Raw genomic sequence first — 18,380 nt, 5'->3', positions numbered from 1 at the left:
AATGATACAACCTCCACCGATCTCTAGATCAGTAGAGGACACCAAACATTCACAACTCTCTGTGAGAGGAAAAAGAAACCCTCCCCTCTCTATTTTAAATGGGCAGCCTCTTATTCTGAGGGCAGCTGAGTTGAACATGGATAAACAATCCCAACAACCTTTACAAGCCGCACTCAAAGACATGCTTAACCCTCAGCAGAACATTTAATTTTGGCATCAGATATTCCGTTCACAGTATAAAACTGCACCTTGAAAGCAGCCCTCATTTAACTTTATCTGGGTCCTCTCGTCAGTGGAGCCTCTATGTTAAGTTGTCCCAACAAGGAGAGTTTTGGGACTTACAATCTAATGATGACAGGAACGCTGCCAGATTTGGGCAATGAGCAGAATGCATTAAAAATGACTTGCTACCCCAAATCAGCTGTAAAAGATTATTGCTGCACATCTTTAATCTGCCTCAGAACAGTTTCTGTTGCCAACCACATTATCATCAGGCATTAGTGCCAAGCTCCCTTACATCAGAACTATCTCAGCCATTTAATAAGCATTGCTTGAAAGCAGTGGAGTGGAGCAAAAGTGGGGAACTACACTTGATTTGTCAAGATGTTTAAAGTTCGTTCTGTTAGAAATGAAACTTTAAGCTGGAGCTGCAAATGAAATATATTCAGAGGTTTATTTCCTTATAGAATTAAGGCTGATTTAAATACAAATTAACAAGTGAACACTCCCCACACCTCACTGGGTGTTGCTGTGATTCCAAACAGAATCACCAGCACTTGGCTGTATCGATTGGAGTAAGTCCCAAATTTCCACACTCGTACTCCCACACGTGGAAGCTTGGGATTTTCCAAAAGTGATTTGCAGCAATTCCCCATCATAATTGCGGGGGAAATCACCTTTGCAATCTTGGATCCGGTCAGTCCGGAGCTAGGGACCTCCACCCACCACACTGATTTCCTTGGAGATGGTACAGCAATGGATTAGAAAGCAACTAATTAAGTGTTACAGGCCATCCATGGGTTTTGTTTTTACAGATGTCCATTAGTCAATTTTCCCCACAAGCTGGAAAATGGACAAAATCCCCCGATAAGGTAACCGTACATTTGCCAGGACTCGAGGGACTGAGTTATAGAGAGAGGTTGAGCAGGCTAGGACTTTATTCCTTGGAGCATAGGAGTCCGAGGGGATGACCTTATAGAGATGTATAAAATAATGACAGGTATAGATAGGGTCAGTGTACAGTTTTTTCCACAGTGTTGGGGAATCAAGTACTAGAGGGTATAGGTTACAGTGCTATTGAGCAAAGAGTTCCAGGATTTAGACCCTGAAAAGATTTATGAAGATGTTGCCAGGACTTGAGGGACTGGGTTATAGAGAGAGGTTGAGCAGGCTAGGACTTTATTCATTGGCAGGTAGGAGAATGAGAGGTGATATTACAGAACTGTATAAAATTATGAGGGGTACACACACACAATCTTTTTCCCAGAGTTGGGGAATCAAGAACTAGAGGGCATAGGTTTAAGGTGAGAGGTTTAATAGGAACCCGACGGGCAACTTTGTCCACCCAGAGGGTGGTCCACATATGGAATGAGCTGCCAGAGGAAGTGGCTGAGGCAGGTACATTAACAATATTTAAAAGGCACTCGGACAGGTACATGGATAGGAAATGTTTAGAGACGTATGGGTCAAATGCAGGCAAATAGGACTTGCTTAGATGGGTATCATGGTTGGCATGGACCAGTTGGGCCAAAGGGACTGGTTCTGTGCTCTATAACACTATGACAGTATTGTAATGAATGGTGTTGATGACGTCAAATTAACATGAACATACATTTGTCTTCCCCTGCCTAGTTACAATGGTACAGAACTGGGATGTCCCATGGCCAATGGCTGGTTAGAGCATCAACGGCTGATAGAGTATCATTACACAAGTATCAATAGAAGTGATTACTTGTCAATTTCCAAAGCAACTCTCTTAAGTGACCTCCTGCGGTGAAACTGGCAGCCTGTGTTCTTGAGAGAGACTGGTGTCTGATCATTGCAGGATCAGGTTACACGGAAACAGGTTTTAGTTTTACAAAACCAGTTCTCACTTGAAATTAATAATATGAAAGCTCGCTCGTATGTATGATGTCCTTCAGTCGGGCCTTCGTAACTCATGGAGGACCAGTACTTTATCTTAAATTATGTACTTCATTTTAATTTAATTTTCTTTACTTATTTGTTTTTACTTAACTTTGTTTCAAAAACATTTTTAATAATAATTTTTAGAAAATTACTTACTTCACTTTGAACATTGGAGCTGGGGGCAGAGCTTTGCTCATGATCAAAAATTTACACGGGTCCTGTTGTGGGTAAGGACCTTGCCCACACTGCAGGTTCCTCTGAGATGGCTCCACACCCAGAACATGTACAAACTATTCATGTGAACTGTTCAGCAGGAATTTCCCCATTACGCTGCATCACTTCCTTTCCCACTATATCTACACAGCCCATTCACATCAGACTTGAAGAATTTTTAATTAATCCTTAAAATTACAACCTAAAACAAGTCGTTGGGAAGCCTTGATAGATATTAAAAAAATGGTGCAAGTATACCTTAACATCAGCTGTCAATCAAGAAAGAATAGCACAAAGGTATGGATTGTTAATCCTCAAGACAAGAATTCCTCCATAAGGCTCCTTCCCATGACACAGCCAACTATACCAATACAGGACTGCATCAGGTAATGTAACATGCTGTCTGGCTTTAAGTGAATATTTATAAGGCAATGTCAGTCAAGATAGATTGTTCTGCCAAACCTCATATCTCTGCAATAACAAAAAGAAGTGCTAAACACTGAATAAATGTTCAAGTAATGGTTTTACAGGTGCCTTGGTAGGAAACCCACGAGATGGACACTGGAAACAAAATTCCATCAAAGACAAGCGCTATGAAGACTGGATCCCATAAACTAACCTGTCAGTTTCCACTTGGAAATAAGGCAAGACTGGAAGTATAAATCCTCGGGAACAAAATCCATTGAAACCTTTTGTGCATCAGTGTTTTGGGAACCCCCGATCCGTAAGGAATTAGAATGGGTGGACAGTGCAGACCCACAGAAAGGAGCCTTCTATACAATTGAAGTTGTCCTTTGTTAGTTAATTCACATGTACAGGACTCAAAGAGCAGAGAATTCATTCCTTTTAACAGCAGGTTAGGCTAACTGGAAAGAGAGGACACATTCGTTATTTTCTTTGCATTATTTTAAGTGGTTGGGCAACTCCCTCATCTCTACTTGTTCGAAAGGAATATTGATCAAAATATAACAAACACTTTCCTCTTTAACAGTGAGGAGGGGAAGGATGAAATCTCTACGGACTGGGACTTGGTGGGAGAGGCCCAGCGAGTTTGAAATTCTCTTATACATATGCTGGGGGAATCTTTCCCCTGAACCTGTAGCAGGTTAGGCTTGGTGCAGACAAAGTACTGTTTAAATTTGCTGAAATGTTTTAACTGTTTAAGAATGATATAAAGTATCTGTACTGTTTAGAAGTTTAATAATTTTATATTGTTTCATCGAGCTTTGGTAGTTTTTGACACTAAAATGTACTTGACAGGATGGCCAAGTGTTAGGGTGGGTTAAAGAGTCATCAAAGGTAATTTCTGCCGTGTCCTGATGCAAGGCATTAAGTCTCACGAGGTCCTAAACAACAATTATCTTGGGAGGGAGGGAGGGAGGTTGCTAAATAGCAAAGTCATCCAACTAATTCAAAACATACAAACAGCACCTCAGACCTAACCCTTTTGTAAGAGTTTTTGTGATTGCACTATGGTGCAATTTGAGCATCCAGATCATTTAAAAGAAAAATAAAATACATACTTCTGAAGTACTCTGGACCATCACATCCTGGTAGGGAACCTCCAATGCACAGGATCGCAGGAGGATGCAGAGGGTTGTAGACTGAGCCAGCCCCATCACGGGCACAACCCTCCCCGCCATCGAAGACATCCTCAAGAGGCGGTGACTCAAGGCAGCAGCATCCATCACTAAAAGCCCTTACCATCCGGGACATGCCCTCTTCTCATTACTACCATCGGGGAGGAGGTACAGGAGCCTGAAGACGCGCACTCAATGATTCAGGAACAGCTTCTCCCCCTCCGCCATCAGATTTCTGAACGGTCCATGAACTCTACCTCGTTATTAGTCTTTTTTTGCACTATTTATTTATTTTTGTAATTTATTGTATTTTTTATGTGTTGCACTGTACTGCTGCCGCAAAACAACAAATTTCGCGTCATCCAAGTCAGTGATAATAATTCTGATTCTGAACAACAGGAATCAGAAGTGAGATGATCGACACTGCTAGTTTCAATTATATTGGTGCATCCAACTGAATGCAACTTCAATTCATGTTTTTATTCATCTGTAAGTTAATGTGATGAAAAAATTAGTTTTTGAAATTACAAATGATACTAATCTCTCAGGGCGGGGAATGAACGAAATGAAGCAGGCTCTGGCAAAGTTTAACGTTTGAGGTTGAATATAAAATATGATATCTATATTATAATAATAATTTAATTTATTCCAATGTTAATAACTAGAATTAAACAAATAAAACATACATGCGTCAATTGACCCAACTTTGAAAGTAACCATCACAGAACACAATAGCAGTGCAATGGTAATATAATATTTAATACATAAATAGACTGAATATAAATTTGAGCTGATGCTTTTTACTGAGAATGCTGGTGTGGTGTCTGACTGTGATTACTATACCAGGGAAGAGATACAAGTAATGGAAACAATTTTGGAAAATGTCAAACAGTTGAACCCAGGTCACAGTTGAGGAAAACAAAAGTAGGGATTCAAATTTGCATTGGTTTAAAAAGAATCACGCAACAGTCACTAAAGATTGATATCAACTTATTACGTGCAAGTTCATTAGATAAAGCAAAGCATTTGCTCAAGGGGTATGTTTGTAATCGCAAAAACTTGCTTTTCTAAAAAAAAAAGAGCTCCTTTCTAATTCTGGTTGTGAAAATATAGAGCTTCAGTTAAATAAAAATTCCAAAACTCTGGGATAATTCTGACAAGGCAATTCTGCATCGCATGTACCAAGTATGATGCTATCGATGAGAATAAAATGAATGGTAACCACATTGAGGGTAATGACAACAACCATTTCCCCATTATCTAACCCGTCTCAACTCCAAACCACTCCTTTGCCAAATTATTCAGATGTGTGCACATCTGCAGATACAGGGGGGAGAAATCCGGCCTCCCTTGCATTGGCCAAATAGACAATCCAGTAACAGCTGTACGATGTACTGCACACTGTACTCTACTTCTGAAATTTATGCCAATGGATTTAAAATTATACATCGCCATAAGACATAGGAGCAGAATTAGGCCATTCGGCCCATCGAGTCTGCTCCGCCATTCCATCATGGCTAATTTATTTTTCCCTCTCAACCCCATTCTCCTGCCTTCTCCCCGTAGCCTTTGATGCCCTCACTAATCAAGAACCTATCAACCTCCTCTTTAAACATACCCAATGACTTGGCCTCCACAGCCGTCTGTGGCAAGAATTCCACAGATTCACCACCTTCTGGCTTAAGAAATTCCTCCTCATTTCTGTTCTAAAGGGACGTCCTTCTATTCTGAGGCTGTGCCCTCTGGTCTTAGACTCTCCCACTACTGGAAACACCCTCTCCACGTCCACTCTATTCAGGCCTTTCAATGTTTGGTAGGTGTCAATGAGATCCCCCCTCATCCTTCTAAACTCCAGTGAGTACAGGCCCAGAGACATCAAACACTCCTCATACATTAACCCGTTCACTCCCAAGATCATTCTTGTAAACCTCCCCTGGACCCTCTCCAACGCCAGCACATCCTTCCTCAGATACGGGGCCCAAAACTGCTCACAATACTCCAAATGTGGTCTGACCAATGCCTTAGAAAGCCAGGACACACCAAAGTGTTTCACCTTCAATTAAATTATTCTTGCTTGAACTACAATCACTGTTTTAATACAACACTAGACAATTAACACAAAAAGTGTGAAGGATGGTGTTAGGTTACAGAACGTTACTGATCAGCTGATAAATGGCAGATGGAATCTTATTCCGGTAAGTGTGAGGTGATACATTTTGGGATGTCTAATAAGGTTTGGACATGCACCATGAATGGTAGGGACCAAGGAACCCTGGTGTACAAGTCTACAGATCCTTGAAGAAGGCAGTGCAGGCAGATAAATTGGTGAAGACAACATACGGGACACTTGCCTTTGTTTACCGGGACACAGAGTACAAGAGCAGAGAGGTAGCAGTACAACTGTATAAAACTCTGGTAAGGCATGGCCAGATGAGATTGGATTGGAGAGGGTACAAAGATTTATCAGGATGTTGCCTGGCAAGAAACCCGTCACTAATGAGCAGAGCCTGGACAGGATGGGGTTGTTTTCTTTGGCGTAGAGGAGGCTGAGGAGGGATCTGACAGAGGTACACAGAATTACCAGTGGGTGGGTAGAACTTCTCCCCCATGGCAGAGACGTCTAAGTGCAAGGGTTAAAGCCACATGTTCTCCTCCACTTCTGAAATCCATGCCAATAGATTTAAATTTATACATCTCAGGACATGCTAAAGTTTTGCTGTCAATCCAGCACTTTTTGCTTCAACCGCAGTCACTGTTCTAATACAACAAGAGTCAATTTCTGCACAGAAAAGTCCTAAAAAGAGACTAATAAGGCAACGTGAAAGATTATCGTTGGCCTAGGCACCAAGGGAACTCCATCGTGTCTGATAATGTCATGGAAGCTTGTGTCTGTCTGCGACGGTAGCATAGCGCTATTTTAGTGCCAGCAACCTGAGTTCAATTCTCGCTGCTGCCTGTAAGGAGTTTGTACGTTCTCCCCATGACTGCGTGGGTTTCCTCCGGGTGCTCCGGTTTCCTCCCACATTCTAAAGACATACGGGTTAGGAGCTGTGGGCATGCTATGTTGGCGCCAGAAGGGTGGCGACACTTGCGGGCTGCCCCCAGCACATTCTTAGCAATGCACAAAAACGTATTGCACTGTGTGTTTCAATGTACATGCGACAAATAAATATCTTATCTATGTACCTAAGGATCAACATGAATCTTGCAGATGATTTCATGGCTGTATGCTATACTATCTACCTCAGCTATTGTTGACATCAAAGGCTGAGGTACAAACCAAAGAAACTTGGATTGCAAAAGAACCTATTGCTTCTTCTCAACCATAAGGGATGGCTTGTAGCTCACCAAGTGAAATGCTCTCAGGAAAACTGGTCTTTGTTCCTCTAGTGCTGCAGGAGTTCTCCCTAAGCCTGCAGCGCTCTGCCTTTTGTTTAAGATTACCAGTCCTCCCCGGGTTACGGCAGGGTTCCGTTCCTGAGAACTGTTCGCGACAGGGACAGTTCATGAGTCGGAAATGCGGCCGGGAATCAAGTTCCCAGGCTGCAGGAGATGCCGGCAGCCCCGCAGCAGCCGGCAAATCCATCCCGCCGGTCTCCCAAACGCTTGTTGGGCTGTACAAAAGTCGGGGGTTGTAACCTGGGGAGGACCTGTAATCCCATGATTGGTTCCTACTGCATGCAGGTGACATGCTGAGATCAGGTTGGGGTACAGAAGGGCACTGTCCAGTTAGGGATCGGGTTTGGGAGCTGGGGGGGGTGGGTGGTGACACTGTCCCTGTAGGGATCGGGTTTGTCTTCTTGTTCTAGCACGTTTCAATTTTTTTTTCTCAGAAATAGCCTCAAAGTTGTACCCGAGTGAGGGGGCTGTATGGAACGTGAAAGGGCGTGAAGTGTTGATGCGACTTTACGGGACACAGGTGGGTTCACACCTGGAGTTTTGCATGCAGTTCTGGTCTCTGTATTCAAGTAAGGAAGCGCTTGTGTTGAAGGCAGTGCAGAGAAAATTCACTAGTTGATTCCTCGGGTGAAGAGTTCGACATATGAAGAAAGTTGAAGCAGCTCAGACCTATACACCGGAGTTTAGAAGAGTAAGAGGCGACCTTAATGAAGGATTTGAAGGGGTTGAGATGGGGATGCTGAGAGGGTGTTTCCCTTTAAGGGTAGATAGAATTGGGGCAAGGATTTTGGATTTAAGACAAAGATGAAGAGGAGTTTCTTCTCTCAGATGGTCATGCATCTTTGGTGTTCTCTACTCAAGAGAGCTGTGGAGATAAAGTCTTCAAATATATCCAAGGTGAAGACTGACAGATAAATAAACTGCAGGGAGTTCAACGGAATGGGGAGAGAGTGGAAAGTGGTGTCGAGGCCAAGAATGATCAAGTACGATCTTACTGGAAGGACGGAACAGGCTTAAAAGGCCACTTGCCCAACTCCTGCTCCCGTTTCTTACGTTATTATAGAACTGCTTGCAATTCAGCCCACTGTATCTTTGTGATTTCATAGCTACTGAACCTTGGTTGCTACTTACACCCACAGTTATCCTTGGTGAAAAAGAATTAAAGAGCTTTAGTCCATAAAGATGGCGCTTCAGATAATTACCTTGTGAGCCTCCCAAACTGCTGTCCCTTGGGAAAACTAATAACAATAAAAGGCATATGTTCTTAATTTTTATTTAAAAAATACCTTTAGATTTAGAATTTAGTTTTAAGGAGAAAAATAAGAGTACCCATTGAACTGTGATTTATCTAAAAATTAATAAAAGCAAAAAGGTTAATGATGGGTATTATTTTATTTTAGTTTTTTTTATTCAGGACTTAATGATTCAGTACAATATTATAAATGTCTGGCTTGCAAACCAAGTCAGGATAAACTAACATCTCTAGAATATACAGTATACGGCACCAACAATGGTACAGCTTCGGCACAGCTTTGTGGGCCCAAGGGCCTGAATTGTGCTGTAATTGTTCTATGTTCTAATTTCCCTGTCATGAGAAAGACCTCTAATGCTTGCAGTGGCAGCAAACTTCAAAAGCAGCAAAAGGAAACAGGGAATGTACACAAGTGCACTGTGAAGAAAAATAGGCAGAGCAACTTTGAGCATGCGACTTACATGGCTGCAGTACTAGAACACAACACTAGGTGCTGCTAAAAGACCACTGTTCTCTCTGGAAACATTTGCGAACTGTAGGTTCTGAACCTGTAAAGAGTAAAGCCTGAACCACTTTCTCAGGAGTAAATTAACAGTAACATTAACAGCACATGGCAAACACAGGGCATGCTCATTACTTCAGAAAGCAGATAATTGCTTACAAAAATACAAACAAAAGTATAATTATCATGATGGATTGCAGAAAGCAGAGGCCCCATCAGAAAACCCATGCATCAATGTCCACTGGTTAAAAAATAATGAAGAAACATTAGAATATACGTACAGAATGAATGCAAAGATGATCAAAAATTCTTAATTTCCCTGCTTTTTTATGGTTGACAAGCATGTCTTCATCAATTTACCTCCTACTTCATGATGTCACAACTAACAGCTTCAGCCTCAAGCTACGCAAGAAACAGGACTCATTTTTCAAAATACAAATACATAGAGATGTCAGCTAGAAATGTTTACTAATTAACACTTAAAAAGACACAAATTAGATATGCGTGACTACGAGCAATTATAATCAAGAAGTGTTTCTGTAGTCATTTGGGAATCAAAAGGACCTAATTGCTAGAACAAGCATTCAAAATTCTTGCCACTTAGCAGATATGTTTATTAACGTAGACGAGTCATATTAGGCATTGATACTGTGCAATCAGTACCTGGTGAATGTAGAATGTAGTACAGTATATCAGTAATTACCAAAGAGTAAATATTCAACGCTTACACTGAAAAGATTTGGGAAAACTAGCATTTGTTGCTCTTCCCTTGGCAGGGATCGTGTGCATGGTTTTGAACAGTATGGGTGACGCAACACACATTTTGTAATAAAAGTATGCTGTTGATATATTCAGCCAACTTAAATTGCCTTCTGAAAATTTTTTAATGCAAATCATTAAAAGCTGATGTAAGTGTAAGAGGATGAAAATATTTTTCAGGCAACGCAAGAGAAAACAGTAAAAGAGAAGGACATTCACTCTGAATTTCCAGGGAGCAAGTCACAGATGGAAAGACTGTTTCTGAGAGTACTTCTTTGGAATTAATAAATTTAATGCCTGTAGATAAATTTTTGAAATTAATTAATTGATAAGTTAAAAAGTTTAAAGCTGCACCTTCCATGATCTATCCTTAAATTGCTTCTTTGTCCAAGCATATTTTTTTAATCTGATGTGATATTCATTCTTTTGCTTTATAAAAATAATCTCTGGATGATAGAACACATTTCACCAATGTCACATCATACTGCTAATGAGTTTTCATGAGAAAAAACTGTTCTAAAGATTATAATCAATGTATTCCATATCCTCTAAACCACTGTGTTTGGTGGAATTTCTAAATATTAATGATGATCACTCCTGGTATTCTGCAGCCGACATCCAATTATATCACTCCATCTGCAAATGCACAGATTAACATTTAACAAACTACTTGGAGTGCAATGTTATTCAGCTGAAACCTCTTGGTAAATTTACAAACAATGCTAACTTTGGAATTAATTTGCTTCTGTTGCATAAAACATTCAACATTTTTACCACGACATGATTTATGAAGGGAATATCATCTAGTCATTCTTTTTCTGGGAAAACACACTTGAAAATAGGAATGGTAACAGGACTGGGAAGGAGAAATCTTAAATATTCCTGAGCGTATCAATGAGTTGCTCAAATTCTGGGAGATATTCTGAACTCCAATACAGGAAAATAATCAACAATTATAGCTGCATTTAGAGATCTGCTTCCATTTTATAAAACAGCATTTGTTTTTGCTTTTCCTTAAACATTCTTCCATTAAATAATTAGAATATAAAGCAATGACTGTCTCATCACATTCTGCATTCAGGGTTCATTTATCTTCTCTGCCTGCCAGTTGACTAAATACAGCACATTAATGCGCCTCAGATTTGCTTAATCATTTACAGTGCATTTATAATTAATACCCTCCTTGATTTTATTGTAGCTTTATTCATCTCAGTTCCTGCATTATTTGTAGTGTCTGTGTTATCTTTCACCCTGGGGTCTTACCCACAGCCCACACAGGGGAGTGGTATTTCTCAAACTTGGTCCTTTGCCAGTTTATTCTGCTATCTGCTAATACAGAAATAGGTACCGATTCTGATTTAGCTGAAATTCATGAACACAAAGTCCAATGGGAAAGCAAAATACAGAAATGGTTCCTCCGACTCCACATCCAGGAAAAGGAGCAGAAGAGCCTTACTTGCAGACAGGGGAATACCTAAAGCGTCCCTGCAGCAGGAAAAATACTCAAAATGTAATAGCAATAACCAAATAAGTGCATTTCTTAGAATTTCCTATAAATGCTTTAGTCTAAGATATTTTATTTCTATTCAAAAATGGTTTGCTGAATGTCAAATATTATTAACAGGATATAAAATCCTTTTAACTTGCAGTCATAGAGCATTAGTTTGACAGAACTGACTTGAAAATGATTGCTAACACTTTTACAAGAAACAGCTACACTGTTTGCCTGATTTTAATTTGGGTTCTACATCACTTTTCCTGAAATAATGAAGTGTGGAAACAAAATAAACAGAAAACAGTTTTTGTGAAGGATGCAAAAAATTTGAATAGGTCATATTTCAATACACCAGTGACTTCAGTATTTGAAGATCCAATAATAAAGAGTTGGTTAGTGGAAAAAAGAAGTTAATGTCAACCGCCACAGGAAATAGTACGGATCAGCAGAAAAGTATGGCTGAAACATTGAGAGATGACACTTGAGAGATATTGTGCCAAAAGTGGCCAATTTGAGTCTGGAAGAAAGTGGCGGATAGATTGGGAGGCTCAGCCTTTTCTAATGGATGCCCTGCACTGCAAGAGGCAGCAGCAAAATTGAGAAGCAATTTCAACCTTCCCATTCTCCGCCAGGGCTCTGTGTTTTGAAAAATCAGTAATATACATTTTCTACCTAGATTTGTGTCAGAGATACTTGGGGACGGGGAACAAGAAAGGATTGCTCCTCAGGTCAGTTGCATTAGGACTTAATCTAACAGTGTCTGGATATTATGCATCACTTCCAAAATTCAGCTGCTTTAACTCTATCACCCATGGAACTGTTACAGCAGGGTTTTGACACAAAACGTCAACAATTCCTTCCCCCCACCACAGACGCTGCTCGACCCACTGAGTTCCTCCAGCAGATTGCTTGTTGCTCCAGATTCCAGCGTCTGCCATCTCGTGTGCCTACAGAGAGAACCCAATTGGTTCTCTTCAAATTGTGCTGCAGGATATTTCATATCCATTAGTTAGGCGCACGGAAACTCAATCTAGCTCTCATCGAAAGGTGAAACCTCCCAACAGAGCCGAACCAGAGTTCTAGCCTGGGACAATATCTCTGGAATAGGTCAGTGACAAGAGTGCTACTGAGCTACGGGTGCCGTAAATCAGTAACGCCTGAGAGAACACATTGCACAGAACTGTTTTAAGACGCAGCAGTCTCCAGGTAATTCCGTGGTGACACGCTGCATATTTTACCATACACTGGATGTGAGTGTAAGTTCAATACATGCAGTTATCCTGAAGGTTGAATTGTTTACAGAGCTACCTATCAATCATGGGTGACATGTGTAATTAAGACACAATGACACTGCACACCATGGAGTTGGAGCTTCTTTCAGGTGGTTGCATTACTGGGCATTCAGGCTCATTGGAAGAAATTGGCATTCCCCAACCCAAAATCATTTCCCAAATCAAAATCAACCACCATTAAAGTACTATTTTACTATATTTATTTCCAAACCAGAGTCAATTTCAATGCAACAGATATAGATTTGTTTAAAAAAACCTGTTGTTAAGCTTTTTTTTTAATTCCTTTGCTCTTCCCAGTCCATAATTAACACCCATTTTCCAATTTCACATGATTACGTTTGAAAAAGCAATGCAGTCAATCATCTGCACCTTCGCAACTGACACTTAAGCTATTTTCTTAAGAGGTTGAAATGTGTAACTCTTTCCTCACCCCTTAAAAAAAAATCTTTTGTTTCTGCCAAGAGTGCAAGTGTTCTGCTGTTGTGGAATGTTGAGGCCCGTGGTCCAGCCAAGTCCTGAACCGATCCGTTAATGATACACGCCTGAACAGCAGATGTGGAGCCTGAGCATTGTAAGCTGCAGTTCAGCACTGAAGTTGGCACTTAGCGCTATTCATGTGGGACTGAAATTCAAAACTAAATACTTCAGGTTCCAAATGCTACACAAACACCCTCAACCATCCAGAGATGAGGGGATTAGCCTATGAGGAGAGATTGAATCTCCTGGCACTATACTCTCTGGAATTCAGAAGGAGGAGAGGGGATCTTATAGAAATATATAAAATTATGAAAGGGATAGACAAGGTAGAGGCGGGAAAGTTGTTTCTACTGGTAGGCGAGACTAGAACTAGGGGACATAGCCTCAAGATTCAGGGGAGTAGATTTAGGACAGAGATAAGGAGGAACTGCTTTTCCCGGAGAGTAGTGAATCTGTGGAATTCTCTGCCCAGGGAAGCAGTGGAGGCTACCTCATTAAATATATTTACGACACAGTTAGATAGATTTTTGCATAGTAGGGGAATTAAGGGTTATAGGAAAAAGGCAGGTAGGTGAAGCTGAGTCCACGGCCAGATCAACCACGATCTTATTGAATGGCGGAGCAGGCTCGACGGGCCAGATGGCCTCCTCCTGCTCCTATTTCTTATGTTATGTTAAAAGGATGGGAAAGGCATGATCCATTCAAATGCATTACTGTGAACTTATGGAGGTTTAGAAATGTTGGTATTTATCAATAGGGAGATACAGGTTGAATCCTGGAAACTCTCAACTTACTGAGTTCAGCCTGTATCTCACTCCAAAAACAGCCCAAGCAAACAAACATTTAGTCTCCAACACCCTTTAGGGGCATGGGAATCACTGCAAGCAGCAGTGGATATGCCTCCTCCTCCTACAGGGAAGGATAGAATCCTACTTGATTAACCTGGTCTTTTCAGGAGTAAGGCAATCAATTAAAAAATGTTTCCTTCACCAAAGATGACTCTTCAAATGTGTCTGTAGAGATCTATAAGCATTAACCACTGCTCAGAGTTAGAAGCCTCAGGATTCTAACGTACACTGTTAATGAAAGAACTTTCATTTATTTGGAGCCTTTCATAACTTCGGGTTGCGCCCAAGGGAATACTTCTGAAATTGTAGTAAAAAGAGAAAATGCTGGAAACATTTGGCAGGTAGGCAACATCTCTGGAGTGTGAGAAAGGGTGATGGTTTCAGTTCCGTGACCTTGGAACTGGGAAAAGTTAGAAATGTAGAGGAAGGTGGGAGGGGCAGAGCGAACAAAGGGAAAGGTCTGTGATAAGGTGCAGATCAGGAGTGAAGAAATGACACAAGTGGAGGTGGTCCAGTTGGGGGGGGGGGGGGGGGGGGGAACAGATTAGTAAAGACCAATGAATAACAAAAGGAAAGTCTGTGGAGGTATAAAAGAGGAGACAGAAGAGTTCCAAATGATGAGAGAATAAAGGAAAAACGAGAGAGAAAAAAAAACACGCTGGAAATGAGAGATACACGACTGGAAAAGCTGATTATCTGAAACAGTTGAATTCAACATCGAATACTGAAGGCTGCATTGTGGCTATTAGGAAGGTGAGGTGTTGTTCCTCAAGCTTACCTTGTATTTTATTGTTTGGCTTCCTGCACTGTTCCAGAGACCAGGACAGTAGAGGGATGGAGAGTAAAGAAAACTCAGTGGAGATTCAATGAAGGTGTTTAACAAAATGTTCATCCAGTCTGTGTCTGGTGTCCTCAGTGTAGATGGGACCCCGTGGTCAGCAAATGAAGCACAGAAATGCAAATAAATCACTGCTTCACCTGGAAGGAGTCTTTGGGGCTCTGGATGCAAGGATGGGAGGAGTAAAAGGGAAGATGTTGTACCTCCTCCTATTGAATGGGAAGTTGCCTTGAGACGGGGGAGTGGATTCAGTTAGAGAAGCCAGATCAAAGTGTCACTGAGAGAAGGGAGAGGAAAGGATGTACGGCGATGGTAGCATTGCAATGGAGGTATCAGACATTAAGGACAAATCACGTAGATGCCATGGCCAAGAAAGCTCAGCAGCACCTCTGCTTCCTCAGAAGACTAAAGAAATTCAGTTTGTCCCCTTTGACACTCACCAACTTTTATCGATGCACCATACAAAGCATCCTACCTGGATGCATCACAGCTCGGTACGGCAACTGCTCTGCCCAGGACCGCAAGAAACTGCAGAGAGTTGCAGACACAGCCCAGCGCGTCACGGACACCAACCTCCCCTCTTTGAACTCTGTCTTTACCTCTTGCTGTCTTGGTGAAGCAGCCAGCATAATCAAAGACCCCACCCACCCGGGTCATTCTCTCTTCTCTCCTCTTCCATCGGGTAGAAGATACAAGAGCCTGAGAGCACATACCACCAGGCTTAAGGACAGCTTCTACCCCACTGTGATAAGACTATTGAACGGTTCTCTTATACGATGAGATGGACTATGACCTCATGATCTACCTTGTTGTAACCTGGCACCTTATTGCACTGCACTCTCTCTGTAGCTGTGACACTTTACTCCGTACTGTTATTGTTTTTACCTGTACTACCTCAATGCACTCTGTACTAACTCAACGTAACTGCACTGTGTAATGAATTGACCTGTACGATCGGTATGCAAGACAAGTTTTTCACTGTACCTCGGTACAAGTGCCAATAATAAACCAATACAAATACCAAAAGTCCTTGATGTGGAGCCTGGTGGAAGGCAAAGATTAGAGGATCTCTATCCTTTGTTTAGATGGAAGAAGAAGTTAGAACTAAAGTTCAGGAAGAGGAACTGAAGTAGTTGAGGGACCTGTCAACTACACTGGAGGAGAAACTAAGATTGAAGAAAAAGGCGCGCTGGAAGTACTGGTATGGAAAGGGCTTCATCAGGACAGATGCAGCGAAGATGGAGAAATCGAACGACGTCCCTAAAGCAAGTGGGTGGGAGTCTGTGGGCTTGTAATGGATACTGGTTGCTCACTTAATCCCTGAAACTGAGAAAGAGAAGTCGAGAAAGGGAAAGAAAGAATCAGAGACAGATAGGTGACGCTAAGTGCAAGGGGGAAATTGGCAGCAAAGGTGATGAAGCTTTCAAATTCTGTTCAGGAGCAAGAAGCAGCATTGACACCATCACTGATATAGTGGCAAAAGAAGTGAGGGAGGATGTGTGAGGAGGGGCTGAAATAAGGAACGTTACATGTCTCCTTTAAGAGAAGGCTTAGATTGGATCCACACGGATTCTCACAGCCACACTGGTGATTTAAGAAGTGAGTGACTGCACTTATTGTGTAATAAGTGGAAAACCACCTAGCACACTGCTTGGTACCTCAGCCTTGAGATAAGTCATCAGGTAATATTTGGAAATGCCAGCTGACAGAAAACGTTGGCCGAACACTGGGAGAACACCCTGCCCGACTTTTGTGCCCAAGTCTAAGGTAGATGCAATATCTGTTTCATGTCTTATTCAAGAGGTGCTACCCTTGACAGTGCAGCAAGCCCTCAGCACAGCATTGAAGTGTCAGCCAAGGTTACCTACTCAAACCTCTAATGTTGATCTGGAACCCACAACACAGCAACCGAGGTAGGATCACTTCCACTGAGTCAATCCAGATAAAGGTAGGCATATAGGACACTCATGTCCCTGGAGACTGGCTTACATGCTCTTGTAAGAAAATGTCAGCAGCTAAATGGTGCAACAATACATTTGTGTGAAAAAATTGAATGGCCATAATGTGTTAGAACGAATGTCAATGTGTCAATGCACTTGAAAATGGCATGGTGCTGTTCCTGTGTTGCAATTTGTTCTAGGTTCATTGCCAAAGGTGCAAATTAGGTAGAAGATGATCTGACCCGCACATCAATAAACAGCATCGATGCCTCTCAATAATTTGGCTAAGTTTTCAACTTCGGGATTGAAAGCACACAAGTATCTGAAGAACAGATCTGTGATGGAGCTCAGAGCTCATGCAAGCACTTTCATGTCAAGGTAGCTGGCCAGTGTAACCCTGACCTCTACATGCAAGATATTGACTTATTAGTCACATGTACATCGAAACACACAGTGAAATGCATCTTTTTGTGTTACTGAGAATATGCTGGTAAGTGTCACCACTCTTCCGGCGCCCAACATAGTACTCCCACAACTCCTAACCTGTACGTCTTTGGAATGTGGGAGGAAACCGGGGCGCCCAGAGGAAACCCACGCAGATACACGGGGAGAACGTACAAACTCCTTACAGACAGCAGCCGGAATTGAACCCGGGTCGCTGGCGCTGTAATAACGTTACGCTAACCGCTACAGTACTTATTCCAGGTGTACTTATTAGAAAATCTAATATTCCAGGTGTACTTATTAGAAAATCTAATATTCCAGGTGTACTTATTAGAAAATCTAATATTCAGGGTCAGACGGTGGGGAAAAAATTAAGTTTGGCACGAGTTGCTAAGATATACGTCCAGCAAATGAGGAGTTATGGTCAAGTCTTTATCAGAGTTTGGAGCAGACTTAAAATGCAACATCAGTAAACAATCCCAATGAGGGATGTGTACTTCAGTCAGTGTGCACGACCCATGACATTCAAACTCTGTAAAGTGATAAATGCTCATTAGCTAAAATTCAGCACAAGTGTTTCAGATGTTCTGGAATAGATATTATTCCATAAGATTAATCTTATCAAAGGAGATAAAGTTCAAACTAGGGAAATGTGTGACCAGCAAAGGATATGACTGGCAAATGGGGGAAAAAGTGGTGACTTTGAAGAACACATAAACTAAATAACTTCTCCACATGAGCTGATCGCATATAGAGAATTTTTTTATAATGTTCCAATATCTATCAACATAAACTAACGAATCAGCCTCTATTTTATTTCAAAATATTTGCTTTGCAACAAGAAAACAATCAAATCGTTTGCATTTGAATGCAGAATCATATCGTAGCCTTTATGCCTGAGGTTGCCGTGAAGGGCACAACATAATAATATTTTCTCCCTTTCAGATGATTTAAAAGAAGGTACTTACTTCCCTTTCTATTTCAGCCAACGATTTGATTGTTATGCCCATTAAATCATCTGGCTGCACCTGAAATCAAATTGAAAAGTTCAAAATTGAGGTTTTAATAGAAATGAATCTAAGACAAAACCCAAGAGTACAAAATTATAGCTAACATTAATTCTGCTAAACCACCAATACTAAACAAGGGTTATTTGACAGACTAAAACCTATGATTACAACTAATCGTTTTACGCATGGTTGCATATCTTTTTC

General features: G+C 41.3%; 1 protein-coding gene across 4 annotated transcripts in view; it reads right to left on the bottom strand.

The window, feature by feature from the left end:
* LOC127582044 (multivesicular body subunit 12B-like) overlaps positions 1-18,380 on the bottom strand; it is a 155,407-nt gene that overhangs the window by 13,315 nt on the left and 123,712 nt on the right. For all 4 annotated transcript variants that reach the window (XM_052036996.1, XM_052036994.1, XM_052036993.1 and 1 more), the window contains exon 9: positions 18,135-18,194. In XM_052036996.1, the coding sequence (XP_051892956.1) occupies positions 18,135-18,194 (60 nt within the window). The remainder of the gene's footprint in view (positions 1-18,134; positions 18,195-18,380) is intronic.

Source organism: Pristis pectinata, chromosome 23, assembly GCF_009764475.1.
Source record: "Pristis pectinata isolate sPriPec2 chromosome 23, sPriPec2.1.pri, whole genome shotgun sequence".
Taxonomy (NCBI): Eukaryota; Metazoa; Chordata; class Chondrichthyes; order Rhinopristiformes; family Pristidae; genus Pristis; species Pristis pectinata.
Note: the sequence above shows the minus strand (reverse complement) of the source record. Positions and strands in the feature narration are given on the sequence as shown.